General features: G+C 40.3%; 1 protein-coding gene across 1 annotated transcript in view; it reads left to right on the plus strand.

Annotated features, from left to right (window-relative positions):
- Positions 1-16,907, plus strand: part of STYXL2 (serine/threonine/tyrosine interacting like 2) — a 90,229-nt gene extending 73,322 nt beyond the window's left edge. Inside the window, exons 4-6 of the mRNA XM_075263281.1 lie at positions 5,232-5,463; positions 9,341-9,558; positions 13,447-16,907. Of these exons, the coding sequence (XP_075119382.1) occupies positions 5,232-5,463; positions 9,341-9,558; positions 13,447-16,151 (3,155 nt within the window). The 3' untranslated portion in view covers positions 16,152-16,907. The remainder of the gene's footprint in view (positions 1-5,231; positions 5,464-9,340; positions 9,559-13,446) is intronic.
- The last annotated feature ends 1,677 nt before the right edge of the window (positions 16,908-18,584 follow it).

The raw sequence follows: 18,584 nt of genomic DNA on the forward strand, positions 1-18,584 counted from the left end.
CAGTACATTGCTGATGGTTTTCCAGTTAGCAGTAGTATATTGCTGATGGTTCCCAGTTAGCAGTAGTATATTGCTGATGGTTTTCCAGTTAGCAGCAGTACATTGCTGATGGTTTTCCAGTTAGCAGTAGTATATTATTGATGGTTCCCAGTTAGCAGTAGTATATTGCTGATGGTTTTCCAGTTAGCAGTAGTATATTGCTGATGGTTCCCAGTTAGCAGTAGTGTATTGCTGATGGTTCCCAGTTAGCAGTAGTATATTGCTGATGGTTCCCAGTTAGCAGTAGTATATTGCTGATGATTTTCCAGTTAGTAGTAGTATATTGCTGATGGTTCCCAGTTAGCAGTAGTACATTGCTGATGGTTTTCCAGTTAGAAGTAGTATATTATTGATGGTTCCCAGTTAGCAGTAGTATATTGTTGATGGTTTCCGGTTAGCAGTAGTATATTGCTGATGGTTCCCAGTTAGCAGTAGTATATTGCTGATGGTTTTCCAGTTAGCAGTAGTATATTGCTGATGGTTCCCAGTTAGCAGTAGTATATTGCTGATGGTTTCCGGTTAGCAGTAGTATATTGCTGATGGTTCCCAGTTAGCAGCAGTACATTGCTGATGGTTTTCCAGTTAGCAGTAGTATATTGCTGATGGTTTCCAGTTAGCAGTAGTATATTGCTGATGGTTCCCAGTTAGCAGTAGTATATTGCTGATGGTTCCCAGTTAGCAGTAGTATATTGCTGATGGTTTTCCAGTTAGCAGCAGTACATTGCTGATGGTTTTCCAGTTAGCAGTAGTATATTGCTGATGGTTCCCAGTTAGCAGTAGTATATTGTTGATGGTTTCCGGTTAGCAGTAGTATATTATTGATGGTTCCCAGTTAGCAGTAGTATATTGCTGATGGTTTTCCAGTTAGCAGTAGTATATTGCTGATGGTTTTCCAGTTAGCAGTAGTATATTGCTGATGGTTTTCCAGTTAGAAGTAGTATATTATTGATGGTTCCCAGTTAGCAGTAGTATATTGTTGATGGTTTCCGGTTAGCAGTAGTATATTATTGATGGTTCCCAGTTAGCAGTAGTATATTGCTGATGGTTTTCCAGTTAGCAGCAGTACATTGCTGATGGTTTTCCAGTTAGCAGTAGTATATTGCTGATGGTTTTCCAGTTAGAAGTAGTATATTATTGATGGTTCCCAGTTAGCAGTAGTATATTGCTGATGGTTCCCAGTTAGCAGTAGTACATTGCTGATGGTTTTCCAGTTAGCAGCAGTACATTGCTGATGGTTTTCCAGTTAGCAGTAGTATATTGCTGATGGTTTTCCAGTTAGAAGTAGTATATTATTGATGGTTCCCAGTTAGCAGTAGTATATTGTTGATGGTTTCCGGTTAGCAGTAGTATATTGCTGATGGTTCCCAGTTAGCAGTAGTATATTGCTGATGGTTTTCCAGTTAGCAGTAGTATATTGCTGATGGTTCCCAGTTAGCAGTAGTATATTGCTGATGGTTTCCGGTTAGCAGTAGTATATTGCTGATGGTTCCCAGTTAGCAGCAGTACATTGCTGATGGTTTTCCAGTTAGCAGTAGTATATTGCTGATGGTTTCCAGTTAGCAGTAGTATATTGCTGATGGTTCCCAGTTAGCAGTAGTATATTGCTGATGGTTCCCAGTTAGCAGTAGTATATTGCTGATGGTTTTCCAGTTAGCAGCAGTACATTGCTGATGGTTTTCCAGTTAGCAGTAGTATATTATTGATGGTTCCCAGTTAGCAGTAGTATATTGCTGATGGTTTTCCAGTTAGCAGCAGTACATTGCTGATGGTTTTCCAGTTAGCAGTAGTATATTGCTGATGGTTCCCAGTTAGCAGTAGTATATTGCTGATGGTTCCCAGTTAGCAGTAGTATATTGTTGATGGTTTCCGGTTAGCAGTAGTATATTATTGATGGTTCCCAGTTAGCAGTAGTATATTGCTGATGGTTTTCCAGTTAGCAGTAGTATATTGCTGATGGTTTTCCAGTTAGCAGTAGTATATTGCTGATGGTTTTCCAGTTAGAAGTAGTATATTATTGATGGTTCCCAGTTAGCAGTAGTATATTGTTGATGGTTTCCGGTTAGCAGTAGTATATTGCTGATGGTTCCCAGTTAGCAGTAGTATATTGCTGATGGTTTTCCAGTTAGCAGTAGTATATTGCTGATGGTTCCCAGTTAGCAGTAGTATATTGCTGATGGTTCCCAGTTAGCAGCAGTACATTGCTGATGGTTTTCCAGTTAGCAGCAGTACATTGCTGATGGTTCCCAGTTAGCAGTAGTATATTGCTGATGGTTCCCAGTTAGCAGTAGTATATTGCTGATGGTTCCCAGTTAGCAGTAGTATATTGCTGATGGTTCCCAGTTAGCAGCAGTACATTGCTGATGGTTTTCCAGTTAGCAGTAGTATATTGCTGATGGTTTCCAGTTAGCAGTAGTATATTATTGATGGTTCCCAGTTAGCAGTAGTATATTGCTGATGGTTCCCAGTTAGCAGTAGTATATTGCTGATGGTTTTCCAGTTAGCAGCAGTACATTGCTGATGGTTTTCCAGTTAGCAGTAGTATATTGCTGATGGTTCCCAGTTAGCAGTAGTATATTGCTGATGGTTCCCAGTTAGCAGTAGTATATTGCTGATGGTTCCCAGTTAGCAGTAGTATATTGCTGATGGTTCCCAGTTAGCAGTAGTATATTGCTGATGGTTCCCAGTTAGCAGTAGTATATTGCTGATGGTTCCCAGTTAGCAGTAGTATATTGCTGATGGTTCCCAGTTAGCAGTAGTATATTGCTGATGGTTCCCAGTTAGCAGTAGTATATTGCTGATGGTTCCCAGTTAGCAGTAGTATATTGCTGATGGTTCCCAGTTAGCAGTAGTATATTGCTGATGGTTCCCAGTTAGCAGCAGTATATTGCTGATGGTTCCCAGTTAGCAGCAGTACATTGTTGATGGTTTCCAGTATTATATTGTTGATGGATTTTAGGTGACAATATTGTTATTTTCGGCAGAATGTAATGAATGAATATACATTTCCTGGATATTGCTGACTCCACACATTATGCAGAGGCGGAGCTTCACTGTTTTTTCTTCTGAAACCTCAATTTTTCCCGCATGTCATTTTCCAGCCGTTTCTTAGATCTTATTCTCCGGTTTTCGTGTATTTTTGGGCCGTTTTCCAGAAAGTCATATTTAATCCGCTTATTAATTGTTAAAAAATTTTTATGACCAGTTGACTTTGCCAAAAATTTCTAGCGAGATCATTTGTATCCCCCGGATCAGAGCGATAGAGGCCAATTCCGGATAATTCCATAGTCCTAACAATGTAACGTTTAGTGGATTCTGGCAGGACTCCTGGAATATGCCCAGGTCATAATTAAAGGGAAAGTACGCTAAAGGTAAATGGCGGCGATCACATGTCACGCCATCCATATCTGGCATAAAACCGCACTTGTTATCCCTCCTGGGGTCTCAGGGTCTCCTGTAAATAGGGAAAAGTCTCTCCAAATGCTTTACTGACGCTAATCCTTACTGACAGAGACAGGACGGGCGGACAAAGTGGACTGTTCAATGGGCATCCAATGTGGTGTACAATGTGGTGTCCAATGTGGTGTTCAATGTGGTGTCCAGTGTGGTGTCCAATGTGGTTTCTAGTGTGGTGTCCAATGTGGTGTCCAGTCTGGTGTCCGTCCAATGTGGTGTCTACTGTGGTGTCTAGTGTGGTGTCCAATGTGGTGTCCAGTGTGGTGTCTGTCCAATGTGGTGTCCAATGTGGTGTCCAATGTGGTATCTAGTGTGGTGTCCGTCCAATGTGGTGTCCAATGTGGTGTACAATGTGGTGTCTAGTGTGGTATCTAGTGTGGTGTCCGTCCAATGTGGTGTCCAATGTGGTGTCTAGTGTGGTGTCCATCCAATGTGGTGTCCAATGTGGTGTCCAATGTGGTATCTAGTGTGGTGTCCGTCCAATGTGGTGTCCAATGTGGTGTACAATGTGGTGTCTAGTGTGGTGTCCAATGTGGTATCTAGTGTGGTGTCCATCCAATGTGGTGTCCAATGTGGTGTCTAGTGTGGTGTCCATCCAATGTGGCGTCCAATGTGGTGTCTAGTGTGGTGTCCGTCCAATGTGGTGTCCAATGTGGTGTCCAATGTGGTATCTAGTGTGGTGTCCGTCCAATGTGGTGTCCAATGTGGTGTCTAGTGTGGTGTCCATCCAATGTGGTGTCCAATGTGGTGTCCAATGTGGTGTCTAGTGTGGTGTCCAATGTGGTATCTAGTGTGGTGTCCGTCCAATGTGGTGTCCAATGTGGCATCCAATGTGGTGTCTAGTGTGGTGTCCGTCCAATGTGGTGTCCAATGTGGTATCTAGTGTGGTGTCCGTCCAATATGGTGTCCAATGTGGTGTCTAGTGTGGTGTCCATCCAATGTGGTGTCCAATGTGGTGTCCAATGTGGTGTCTAGTGTGGTGTCCAATGTGGTATCTAGTGTGGTGTCCGTCCAATGTGGTGTCCAATGTGGTATCTAGTGTGGTGTCCGTCCAATGTGGTGTCCAATGTGGTGTCTAGTGTGGTGTCCGTCCAATGTGGTGTCCAATGTGGTGTCCAATGTGGTATCTAGTGTGGTGTCCGTCCAATGTGGTGTCCAATGTGGTGTCCAATGTGGTATCTAGTGTGGTGTCCGTCCAATGTGGTGTCTAGTGTGGTGTCCATCCAATGTGGTGTCCAATGTGGCGTCCAATGTGGTGTCTAGTGTGGTGTCCGTCCAATGTGGTGTCCAATGTGGTGTCCAATGTGGTATCTAGTGTGGTGTCCGTCCAATGTGGTGTCCAATGTGGTGTCCAATGTGGTGTCCAATGTGGTGTCCAATGTGGTATCTAGTGTGGTGTCCGTCCAATGTGGTGTCCAATGTGGTGTCCAATGTGGTGTCCAATGTGGTATCTAGTGTGGTGTCCGTCCAATGTGGTGTCTAGTGTGGTGTCCGTCCAATGTGGTGTCCAATGTGGTGTCCAATGTGGTATCTAATGTGGTGTCCGTCCAATGTGGTGTCCAATGTGGTGTCCATGGTGACCCGAGTTATGAGGCTTTAACCTTTAGAAAGGGGCTCATACACCAGAAATCCCCCCGGGGTTCACATTAATGCCACATCTAAACTCTCCCTGGATACAGAGACTGAAAATTGGCAAATACGGATAAAACGTTCTGAAATTTCATTGATTTCTATTGTAGAGCTGAAACCCAAAGAGGTGAAGGTGCAGCCGATGAGCCCCGAACTCCTGGAGTCGGCCGAGCAGCTCTTCGTGGAGGATCTCTACAACCGAGTCAAGGAGAAGATAGACGACCGCAGCTTGTTCAACACCCCCTGCGTCATGGACCTACAGAGAGAACTTCTCAAGGACCACATGGAGTCTCCACTCAACGAGGTCGATGAAGTCTGGCCCAACGTCTTCATCGCTGAAAAGTGAGTCTTCAGTATAGATTGTATCAGTAGTACATGAAGATGGATGGATAGATAGATAGATAGATAGATAGAGAGAGAGAGAGAGAGAGAGAGAGAGAGAGAGATAGATAGATAGATAGATAGATAGATAGATAGATAGATAGGAGATAGATAGATAGATAGATAGATAGAGAGAGAGAGAGAGATAGATAGATAGATAGATAGATAGATAGATAGATAGATAGATAGATAGATAGATAGATAGATAGATAGGAGATAGATAGATAGATAGATAGATAGATAGATAGATAGGAGATAGATAGATAGATAGATAGATAGGAGATAGATAGATAGATAGATAGATAGATAGATAGGTAGATAGATAGATAGATAGATAGATAGATAGATAGATAGATAGGAGATAGATAGATAGATAGATAGATAGGAGATAGATAGATAAATAGATAGATAGATAGATAGATAGATAGATAGATAGGAGATAGATAGATAGATAGATAGGTAGATAGAGAGATAGATAGATAGGAGATAGATAGATAGGAGATAGATAGATAGATAGATAGATAGATAGATAGATAGATAGATAGGAGATAGATAGATAGGAGATGATAGATAGATAGGAGATAGATAGATAGATAGATAGATAGATAGATAGATAGATAGGAGATAGATAGATAGATACATAGATACATAGATAGATAGATAGATAGATAGATAGATAGGAGATAGATAGATAGATAGATAGATAGATAGGAGATAGATAGAGAGAGAGATAGATAGATAGATAGATAGATAGATAGATAGATAGATAGATAGATAGGAGATGATAGATAGATAGGAGATAGATAGATAGATAGATAGATAGATAGATAGATAGATAGATAGATAGGAGATAGATAGATAGATAGATAGATAGATAGATAGATAGAAGATAGATAGATAGATAGGAGATAGGTAGATAGAGAGATAGATAGATAGATAGATAGATAGATAGATAGATAGATAGATAGATAGATAGGAGATGATAGATAGATAGATAGATAGATAGATAGATAGATAGATAGGAGATAGATAGATAGATAGATAGATAGATAGATAGATAGATAGGAGATAGATAGATAGGAGATAGATAGATAGATAGATAGATAGATAGATAGATAGGAGATAGATAGATAGATAGATGGATAGATAGATAGATAGGTAGATAGAGAGATAGATAGGAGATAGATAGATAGATAGGAGATAGATAGATAGATAGATAGGAGATAGATAGATAGATAGATAGATAGATAGATAGATAGATAGATAGATAGGAGATAGATAGATAGATAGATAGATAGGTAGATAGAGAGATAGATAGATAGATAGATAGATAGATAGATAGATAGATAGGAGATAGATAGATAGATAGATAGATAGATAGAGAGAGAGAGAGAGAGAGATAGATAGATAGATAGATAGATAGATAGATAGATAGATAGATAGATAGATAGATAGATAGATAGATAGGAGATGATAGATAGATAGGAGATAGATAGATAGATAGATAGATAGATAGATAGATAGATAGATAGATAGGAGATAGATAGATAGATAGATAGATAGATAGAAGATAGATAGATAGATAGATAGATAGATAGATAGATAGATAGATAGGAGATAGATAGATAGATAGATAGATAGATAGATAGGAGATGATAGATAGATAGATAGATAGATAGATAGATAGATAGATAGGAGATAGATAGATAGATAGATAGATAGATAGATAGATAGATAGGAGATAGATAGATAGGAGATAGATAGATAGATAGATAGATAGATAGATAGATAGATAGGAGATAGATAGATAGATAGATAGATAGGAGATAGATAGATAGATAGATAGATAGATAGATAGATAGATAGAAGATAGATAGATAGATAGATAGATAGATAGATAGATAGATAGATAGGTAGATAGAGAGATAGATAGATAGATAGATAGATAGATAGATAGATAGATAGATAGATAGATAGATAGGAGATAGATAGATAGGAGATAGATAGATAGATAGATAGATAGATAGATAGATAGATAGATAGGAGATAGATAGATAGATAGATAGATAGATAGATAGATAGGAGATAGATAGATAGATAGATAGATAGATAGATAGATAGATGATAGATAGATAGATAGATAGGAGATAGATAGATAGGAGATAGATAGATAGATAGATAGATAGATAGATAGATAGATAGGAGATAGATAGATAGATAGATAGATAGATAGAGATAGATAGATAGATAGATAGATAGATAGATAGATAGATAGATAGGAGATAGATAGATAGATAGATAGATAGGAGATAGATGGATAGATAGATAGGAGATAGATAGATAGATAGATAGATAGATAGATAGATAGATAGATAGATAGGAGATGGATAGATAGATAGATAGATAGATAGATAGATAGATAGGAGATAGATAGATAGATAGATAGATAGATAGATAGGAGGTAGATAGATAGATAGATAGATAGATAGATAGATAGATAGATAGGAGATAGATAGATAGATAGATAGATAGATAGATAGGAGATGGATAGATAGATAGATAGATAGATAGATAGATAGATAGATAGTAGATAGATAGATAGATAGATAGATAGATAGATAGATAGGAGATAGATAGATAGATAGATAGATAGATAGGAGATAGATAGATAGATAGATAGATAGATAGATAGATAGGAGATAGATAGATAGATAGATAGATAGATAGATAGATAGATAGGAGATAGATAGGAGATAGATAGATAGATAGGAGATAGATAGATAGGAGATAGATAGATAGATAGATAGATAGATAGATAGATAGATAGAAGATAGATAGATAGATAGATAGATAGATAGATAGGAGATGGATAGATAGATAGATAGATAGATAGATAGATAGATAGATAGATAGTAGATAGATAGATAGATAGATAGATAGATAGATAGATAGGAGATAGATAGATAGATAGATAGATAGATAGATAGGAGATAGATAGATAGATAGATAGATAGATAGGAGATAGATAGATAGATAGATAGATAGATAGATAGGAGATAGATAGGAGATAGATAGATAGATAGGAGATAGATAGATAGGAGATAGATAGATAGATAGATAGATAGATAGATAGATAGATAGGAGATAGATAGATAGATAGATAGATAGATAGATAGATGATAGATAGATAGATAGATAGATAGATAGATAGATAGATAGAAGATAGATGGATAGATAGATAGATAGATGATAGATAGATAGATAGATAGATAGATAGATAGGAGATAGATGGATAGATAGATAGATAGATAGATAGATAGGAGATAGATAGATAGATAGATAGATAGATAGATAGATAGATAGATAGGAGATAGATAGATAGGAGATAGATAGATAGGAGATAGATAGATAGGAGATAGATAGATAGATAGATAGATAGATAGATAGATAATATGGATGTGTAATGTCCGTCTTCCACATTGCCCAGTAGGTCAGTAACACAATGTACCGCCATCGCGCTCTTTGATGCCGCCGCCGCCTGTAATGATCTGATAAGACGCTGCAACAACCTCTGTCCAGAACATTCCCTGCAAAAATAATGAGGAGTCTCCTGCAGGATATTGTCAGGGCCGTGATGTAGAGGCGGCAGGTCCGGCTGCAGATAATACTGGAGGAGACAGTATCAGGGCTCACATTGCTGACTGTGGTTCAGTAGGGGCGGGGGGTTCCTTGTAGACAGGGGGGGGGCTCCATATATTTGGGGCCTTATATAAGTTCCTACAGCCAGGTCTTCTTCCTCACATGACTGACAGGCGCAGGACTTACTCATCTTTTTCAGGAGTGTGGCGGTCAACAAGGGACGTCTGAAGCGTATGGGCATCACCCACATCCTCAATGCCGGGCACAACACCACCGTCTATACAGGACCCAATTTTTACACCGGGATGGAAATCCAATACTTGGGTGTGGAGGTCGATGACTTTCCAGACTGTGACATCTCCAAGTTCTTCCGACCGGCTGCCGAGTTCCTGGATGAAGCGTTACTGACCTATCGGGGTAATAATATCTCAGTCTCCATAGGATGGTAGATAAGATAAGATAAGAGATAAGATAATCCTGTAATAGTGACCCAGTGCGGATACTCAGTATGTTCCAGCAGCCTAGTAATACAGATACAGGATAATACACAGGAATATATTACAGGACACACAGAATGAAGAGAGAAGATATACTAGGAGTCCATGGCAGCTAAGGAGGAGGAGAAGGAAGACGTCATAATCTTTAGTCCTGTGTGCGGAGTCTTCGCTTGGTCTGATGTAGATTATACAGCCTGCTCGCGGTTGGAAGGAAGGACCTGCGATAGCTCCTTCTCACACTTGGGGTGAAGCAGACGGTCACTTACAGAGCTGCCAAGTCCCATCAGGGTCCCATACATGGGGTGGGATTTGTTCTCCCGCAAGGAGGTCACCACAGACAGTCTCCTTCTGTCACCCCCCACCTGTACTGGGTCCGGGGGGCCCCCCAGGGCAGAGCCACCGATATTGTCCAGACATCATGTGCGGGGGCATGTTGGGCTGAAGAGGAGGACCCCTTGGTACGTGACTAGCAGGGGCCGCCTTGATCTTTTGGGGCCCCATGCGATTGTTTGGATTATACCCCAGTTTTTGCTTTACAATGCTATGGCCAATAGGCCGCAGGGCAGCAAAACAACAGCGCCAACTACTGACCACAGGTGCCAGGTGCCGGGGGCGCCAACAAGCCCCTCTGCCTTAGGCCAATATTCAGACACAGAGCTGGTCAGAGGACGAAAATTTGTCATAGGTGTCAGAATGTCTGTAACCTTTATAAAGTCTCTGCTGCGCTGCACGTCCCTTTAAGGGTTAGTAATACCGCCCTGCGCTGGTGCATAAACACTTCTACTATACTATTAATCCCCCCATAGGTTATATTACTCATGCGTTATACTCCAGTCACATCCAAAGCTGCTTTCAAACCCTGAGGGATTTATTACCTCTCCGCTCTTGTCCGAACACTTTAGCTGTAACTGTATAATTGCCATGTGTAATAATCTCTGACTGCAGCTTTGGATGTGACTGGAGTCAGACTAGCTGTGAGACAAGTCCCATATCCCTCATTGTACAGCTCGTACAGACACGGGGATGATAATAATATTTCCCGTCCTCGGAGTCCTCGCTAATGTTATGTCTCCATAGTAAATTGCAGTTTCGGCAGCAGCGATACAATTGTGCCATTCAGTTCTGTTCACCACAAAGTGGACACCGGCCCCCGTCCCAGTAATAGGGGCCCCACAGGCCGGAGAAGGGATAAAAATAACCCACCGCCACCACAGACCGGACTCCAGGATGAATCACCCGCAACACCGAGCAAAAATATCACAGCGAAAAATATAAGAAGAGAATAATAATACAATGGCCGGAGCCAGGGGGCCGGGGGGCCGGGGGGGATGGGGGGCCGCAAATAGTCCGGAGTCATGGCTGCATTATAGGATTCTGCACATACAGAGAAGGATTATACTCACCAACCCCAGCAAGATAGATACATAGATAGATAGATAGATAGATAGATAGATAGATAGATAGATGATAGATAGATAGATAGATAGATAGATAGATAGATAGATAGATAGATAGATAGATAGGAGATAGATAGATAGATAGATAGATAGATAGGAGATAGATAGATAGATAGATAGATAGATAGGAGATAGTTCGATAGGAGATAGATAGATAGGAGATAGATAGATAGATAGATAGATAGATAGATAGATAGATAGATAGATAGGAGATAGATAGATAGATAGATAGATAGGAGATAGATAGATAGATAGATAGATAGGAGATAGATAGATAGATAGATAGATAGATAGATAGATAGAAGATAGATAGGAGATAGATAGATAGATAGATAGATAGATAGATAGATAGATAGATAGGAAATAGATAGATAGATAGATAGATAGATAGATAGATAGATAGATAGATAGGAGATAGATAGATAGATAGATAGATAGATAGATAGATAGGAGATAGTTCGATAGGAGATAGATAGATAGGAGATAGATAGATAGATAGATAGATAGATAGATAGATAGATAGATAGGAGATAGATAGATAGATAGATAGATAGATAGATAGATAGATAGATAGGAAATAGATAGATAGATAGATAGATAGATAGGAGATAGATAGATAGATAGATAGATAGATAGATAGATAGATAGGAGATAGTTCGATAGGAGATAGATAGATAGGAGATAGATAGATAGATAGATAGATAGATAGATAGATAGGAGATAGATAGATAGATAGATAGATAGATAGATAGATAGGAAATAGATAGATAGATAGATAGATAGATAGATAGATAGATAGATAGGAGATAGATAGAAAGGAGATAGATAGGAGATAGATAGATAGGAGATAGATAGATAGATAGATAGATAGATAGATAGATAGATAGATAGATAGATAGATAGATAGATAAATAGATAGATAGATAGATAGATAGATAGATAAATAGATAGATAGATAGATAGATAGATAGATAGATAGATAGATAGGAGATAGATAGATAGATAGATAGATAGGAGATAGATAGATAGATAGATAGATAGATAGATAGATAGATAGATAGATAGAGATAGATAGAGATAGATAGATAGATAGATAGATAGATAGATAGATAGATAGATAGATAGGAGATAGATAGATAGGAGATAGATAGATAGATAGATAGATAGATAGATAGGAGATAGATAGATAGATAGATAGATAGATAGATAGATAGATAGATAGATAGATAGGAGATAGATAGATAGATAGATAGATAGATAGGAGATAGATAGATAGATAGATAGATAGATAGATAGGAGATAGATAGATAGATAGATAAATAAATAGATAGATAGATAGATAGATAGATAGATAGGAGATAGATAGATAGATAGATAGGAGATATATAGATAGATAGATAGATAGATAGATAGATAGATAGGAGATAGATAGATAGATAGATAGATAGATAGATAATATGATATAGATGAACACACTTAGTGGTATACAGTATATACCATGTGCAGGGTTTCTTCTCTATTCTCTCTTCCCGGGTGACAGTAATGTCTCAGAGCAGAAAATCCAGCAAAACCCATGATTGGTAGAGAATCCGGAGCCCCTAATACTGCAAAGGTATTTTTCTTATTGTTTGCACAAATTGGGACACTACAAATATTAATTCTCCATAACCCCGAGCGTGTCCTAGATTTTGCAACAGTTTTTCGGCAATGCAGTTTATGACATTCTTCCATCGGGTGTATTTCTTTCTCGCATCCTCCTTGTGCTTTCACCTTCTAAGTGCTTGAAGAATATAAATCATTTCTTGTCAGAGACCTGACCCATGACCACCAGAGCCTTCAAAAATAGCATTGTCCTTGTCCTAGGAAGCAGCGGCCAGGGGCTTGTGAGAATAGGACATTATGGACAATGGGAGACGCTGGAGCATATACGTCCTGTCACAAGGACTCAGTTCACACATCTATTACAGAACTCTACTCCGCCAGATGTGAGTAACTGTCTCCAATACCAATAATATATAGAACGTACTGTAAAGGTATATACACATTGGGGAGCAACACCTCACACCGTGAAGGCCTTCATCTTGGCCTGGCAGAACTTCCATGTTGGTCCATATGGAGGAGGACGGAGTGGGAGAAGTTGTCGGACATCTACAGGCCTATTGCTATATTCATAAGCGAATCTACCCCTCCCCCCCCCTTAAATATCCATCAGTGGAGGTGCCCCATGGGTTTGACCAGTCTTACTGCAGCCATATTGGTGGACTCCAAAAACATATAGACAATGTGATGATTGTAAACCAAAATGTAGGCGATTTGCAGAAGAATAATTTTTTTCCATTCTCTCTTTATAGGGAAAGTTTTGGTGAACAGTGAGATGGGAATGAGCAGATCGGCCATCCTGGTGGCAGCTTATTTGATGATATTCCATCACATGACCATCCTCGAAGCCCTGATGACCTTACGCAAGAAGCGAGCCATCTACCCCAATGACGGATTTATAATGCAGCTACGAAACCTCAATGAAAAATTGCTGGAAGAACGTGAATATTCCGACATAGGAGATGACGATGATACCAATAGTCAAGGCTCAGTGATAGAAGCCAAGACACACTCTATAGTCGTAGAAGAAGAAGATGAACAAAGCAGCATCATGGGAGCCAAGGCCCACTCCATTACTGTTGAAGAAGAGGATACAACTAGTATTATGGGAAGTGCCATGAGTATGGGGGCCAAATCAAGTGTAGTGTCCAAGCAGCCAACACTCATTGATGAAGATGAGGAGGAGAAGATCTATGAAGAATGGAGAAGAAAGCAAGGACTTCCACCAAGAGAGATACCAATGAAAGAAAGTGTGAAACTTCCAGAAGAAGGAGAAGAAGTGACTGATGACCAGCTAAGACAGATGATTTATGAATGGCAGAAGGAAAACGCTAAATATCATTCCCTTGCCCCCAGAGACGATGAGAGTTCCATGATGAGTGGAAGATGTTACTCACCAAGTGAACTAAGTGATGTGTCAAGTGTCACCTCACAGGAAATCCAGATGCTGAAGCAGCAATTTGAAGCAAGTCGAAGGAACCTAAAGACCAGAGGACGTTCCGACTCTGTGTCCACCGACAGTACGTGGGATATGTGGAACCAACGTCTTATGGAAATCGAGAAGGAAGCCATAACAAAGAGCGATGAGAAGGAGAAAAAGAAGGAAAAAGATATCGATGAAGAAAGTCTCTGCTCGGAAGCAAGTTCTTTATTTAACTTTTGCAAAAAGAACAAACATAAGTTGACTCCCTTGGAAAGGTGGAAGGTTAAGAGAATTCAGTTTGGGTATCACAAGAAAGACTCTGAAGCATCAGACGCCAAGAGCAAGGAGGACAATGGTGAGAAGAAAGATGAGGATCAAATGAGTCAATCAGATGTCAATGTATCGGCTTACCAAGCCTGGAAGTTGAAACACCAGAAGAAGGTAGGCAATGAAAATAAGGAAGAAATTGTGGAACTGACCAAAGGTGAAGACACTGCAAGTATCAAGCGCAAACAAAGGAGAGCTGAGATTCTAGAACGTTCGAAGCAGACCTTGGAGGAAAGCCAGTCAATATGCGGCTGGGAAACGGAAAGTTCAATGAGTGGTACCATCCCCTTATCTGCACTTTTCCAGATCGCACCTTCGTCTGGTGGTGGTAATGATGCGGCATCAGTGCTGAGCATGCAGAGCAGCAGATCCCGTCAGTCCCAAGCTAGAAGTACTGTGAGCCAGGGACAGGTTCCTACTGGACTCCCACCAAACCTACCACCTGGAGCAGAAGCCATTTCCATAGCAGGTATTCAGAATTGGATTGCCAACGTGGTGAGCGAAACCATTGCCCAAAAACAGAATGAGATCATGATGATGTCCCGTGCTTCGTCAGCCATGAGCATGGCCTCTGGAGATTTAGGAAAAAGAGCAGATGATGAAAGATCCTCCATATTCGGAGCAGCCGGAGGTTCATGTCTCTCAGGTTCTGGATTTCAGCAACGAGACTTCAAGAGCTCAGATTCTATATTGTCTTATAATTCATCCACAAGTTCAACTGCCAATATACCAAGTGCCAAGAGAAAAATTAACCAAACAAGTGTCCCACTCTTTGGACTTTATATGGATGACGTCGACCTCAAAAAGCTCAACCAGAAAGAAACCGAAATGAGAGAAGAGTTGAATGAAAAACTGACCCAATATCGGAAGGAGAAAGTTGCCACTGACAACAAGCGGAGCTACACGTACAGAAAGAAAAAGGCCAAAGGTACAGAAGAGGACGAAGAAGAAGAGAAGGAAAGTCTTCTAAGCTCCAAATACCAAAGTTCTAAGTTGTCCTCAAATCAAGAATGGAAAAAATCTGAAAAAACCTCCTACCTAGGAAATCGCAGCCATATCTCAAGCACCAACTCTGCAAGTTCCGATTTGGACACAAATATAAGTAAATGGCTCAGTGGGGTCAACTCCGAAAGGACCTCGGTGTCTCACAATGAGAGATCTTATGAAAGGTCTAGAAAATCTGACACAGACTCCCAAGTCAATGGATACTCCAGGAAGTCATCAGAATGGGACAAAGAGGGTTCTTCATCATTTGAGAGCTACAGAGACACAACCAGGACCACATCAAGATTTTCTATGTCTTCTGAAGAAGAGTACGATCATCTCAGGAACGCTAAGGTCTATGAATCCCAAAGCCCTGAACCCTACCTCAGTGGCCGCTCACAAGAAAGAAATGGTTTAGAAGATACTGACCTACCAAGCACTAGACAACCTCGAAGAAGTTACTTAGAAGATCACGAAGACTCCGATATCTCAGACACAAGCGATGTGGGCTCCAAAAGAAAATTTAGTGGGAGGTTTAAGAACGATGAAGACGAGACGAGCGATCCCTTAGAAGGTAACAGCTCTGGAGGCCGATGGTCTCGGAATAGAAAGACCAAAGAGGAAACAGAAGAAATGGATGATGATGATATCATCGCGGCATGGAGGAGCCGACAGGAGGAGATGAAAACAAGACTCCGGAGACGCAAGGAGGAAGACGACTGAAGCTTCAAATGTTCTGCTATCTTATAAAGAAGTTTTCTGTAACATTTTAGCTTTAAAGGCAATGTCTATGGTAAGGGAAGAGGACTTTCCGTTTTTTAGATGCCCAGTCCTCTTCTCTTTTTCGCTCACTTGTGGCCCTGACTAATTTTGAAGCCTCGTTGACCTTTTCGTATTTCATTTTTTTAGGCAAAAATTTCCCAGCCAATCTCTTGGCATCATTTTTGTGTCTTTTAAAGGTATTTTTCCATTTCGTGTAAAGAAGTTGCAGTTAGTGTATAATATGGAACGATTGGAGCCCGGGATGGTTCCTCTACCAATGATCCAACCCTACTACGTAGATATTTGGTCCCACTCTGTAGCCAAGTAGTGGTGAGCTTCTCCGAAATAACGTCCCTGGTTTTCCTAATGATCAAATTCTTCGGAAGGATTTCTGGTTCAAAGTCAAGAAAGAGACGGACTGAAGTGATGTCTACTCTACAGGAAGATGTTTCCGGAAATATTGTGTATTCTATGGAGGACCCAAAGCTAAGATGAATATAAGGCTGCCGGACACTAGCACACCTCCACACTCTCGTCCAGGCCCGTCCTTAACCATTGTCTTCTGGTCCTTCAACAAATCAGCGATGAAAAGAAGATCACCGGGACAATGGACTATTGTTTTTATTCTACCTTTTTATTGGTTTTCTTTATTTTTGTGTTTATTCACATTTTTATGTCCTCTCTGCCCAACTAATAAAAGTTTACGGAGCTCATGAATGGTCGTGTTCTCTTTACCTGGTATCTCCTCTACCAAGTGGCCACGTCGTGGTCACCATAGTCAGCCATTTTGAAGTTATGGCACCAATGGTGTAGATACAAGAGAGTTGATCACAGAGCAAAAAAACAAACTGTATCCCCCATTGTGGTGCCCAATTTCCAACATCACCCCCTTGTCATGATCTTAAGCCAAATCCAAACCCCCAATAATGAAGTTTCTATGCACTTAATAGGAAAGGGGACAAGGTCAAGCAGTGCTGGGCTCCTTCTCTACCAAAGCCCCCTAAGAAGAGTGGGCTACCATTGTGGTACTTAGGGTCTTGTATGGGGTAGAGTAATTTGGTCATCCACTTGTTTTCTTATCCTCATTGAGTCCTATGGGAGAGTTTTCTAGCCACATTCTGGGTAGGGAGGGGGAGGAGCTAAGCTGTGACATCATCTATAGTCAGTAGTGATGTCATGATGGCTAAGAAGTGTTATCTTCTATTGTAATTTTGTCAATACAGAATGGGTGTGTTAGTCTATTATTAGGCTTAGTAGATAGCGTGAAATTTGCAGGATATAGAACTTGTAATATAATCAAAAATTCTTTAAAAATATTTTTAACATAAAGACTTGGTTGCAAAATTAGGTAATATTTTGGTGACGCATTCCCTTTAAGGTATTGACCACACGTTGTCAAGTCCAACTTTGCTATATCTGTCTATATACTGTATATGTATAGAATGTCATTGGTTACCATCCCTCGGGGGCCACACATCTAATGACTGTAAAGCCATTGTTACCCTCCACCGTCCAGGGCCCGTCTTGCGGGTGACACGTTTTGTGGCCTGTCATCGTCGGCCTGAACTTCTGCTTTCCTTATTTTCCGCTGTTTTTGATGTTCTTTCCCTGACAAGGCCCCTTAGATTGCCGTGAACCAGAGCTGGGGAGATCTGATGTTCAATTAGGCGAGAAGGAACTTGCAGTGAAGAAAGGAGAGGGCAGGAGCTCGCAGAAGGAGATAACAATCTCGGCCCCCTCCCTTCCATCTGGAGTAAGAGGATTAGCTCAACTTTTTTTTTTTTGTACTGCGGCAGTAATGCAAGGAAATATTTCAGCCCTGTCACAACCGGCAAGAAAACAGTAGGGTGGATGGGGAAAACTTGCCTGTTCTCCATCTATGTCACCTGCTTATTACTGCACCAGAGGACTGGAGCGAGGTCGGAGACTTTGTGACTATTAGGTCAATTCCACCACGGTGCCAGATACTGCTTGCTAAGATTTAGATTCTGAGATATTGGATTTATAAGAACATTCCTTCTTTGTTCTTCCAGACGGGATCTTACTGCATTAAAGTTGGCCAGACACGTTAGACTTAAGATGGACAAACTCACCAATTGTGGTGGGATCAGCCATTGACATAGTCAATGGAAGGACAAAGACGGTATAAGCAACTTATATTTCCCAATCCTTTGTTTAGGCAGAAGAATACTTGGACTAGCCCTTGAATTGGATTAGTGCCGCCAACAGAACCAATGCCTGGTGGTGTCCAATGAGGACACAAGGACTACAGAATTGAAAAGAAGCTCCTTGTAAATTCAGGGGTGTTTGGTTCGCATCTTATACCTGCCATAGTTCGAGAAAAGGTGACTATATATGTCTTCACACTTCATTGTCATGGTATCAATTATAGGA

The sequence above is a fragment of the Leptodactylus fuscus genome, chromosome 2, assembly GCF_031893055.1.
Source record: "Leptodactylus fuscus isolate aLepFus1 chromosome 2, aLepFus1.hap2, whole genome shotgun sequence".
Taxonomy (NCBI): Eukaryota; Metazoa; Chordata; class Amphibia; order Anura; family Leptodactylidae; genus Leptodactylus; species Leptodactylus fuscus.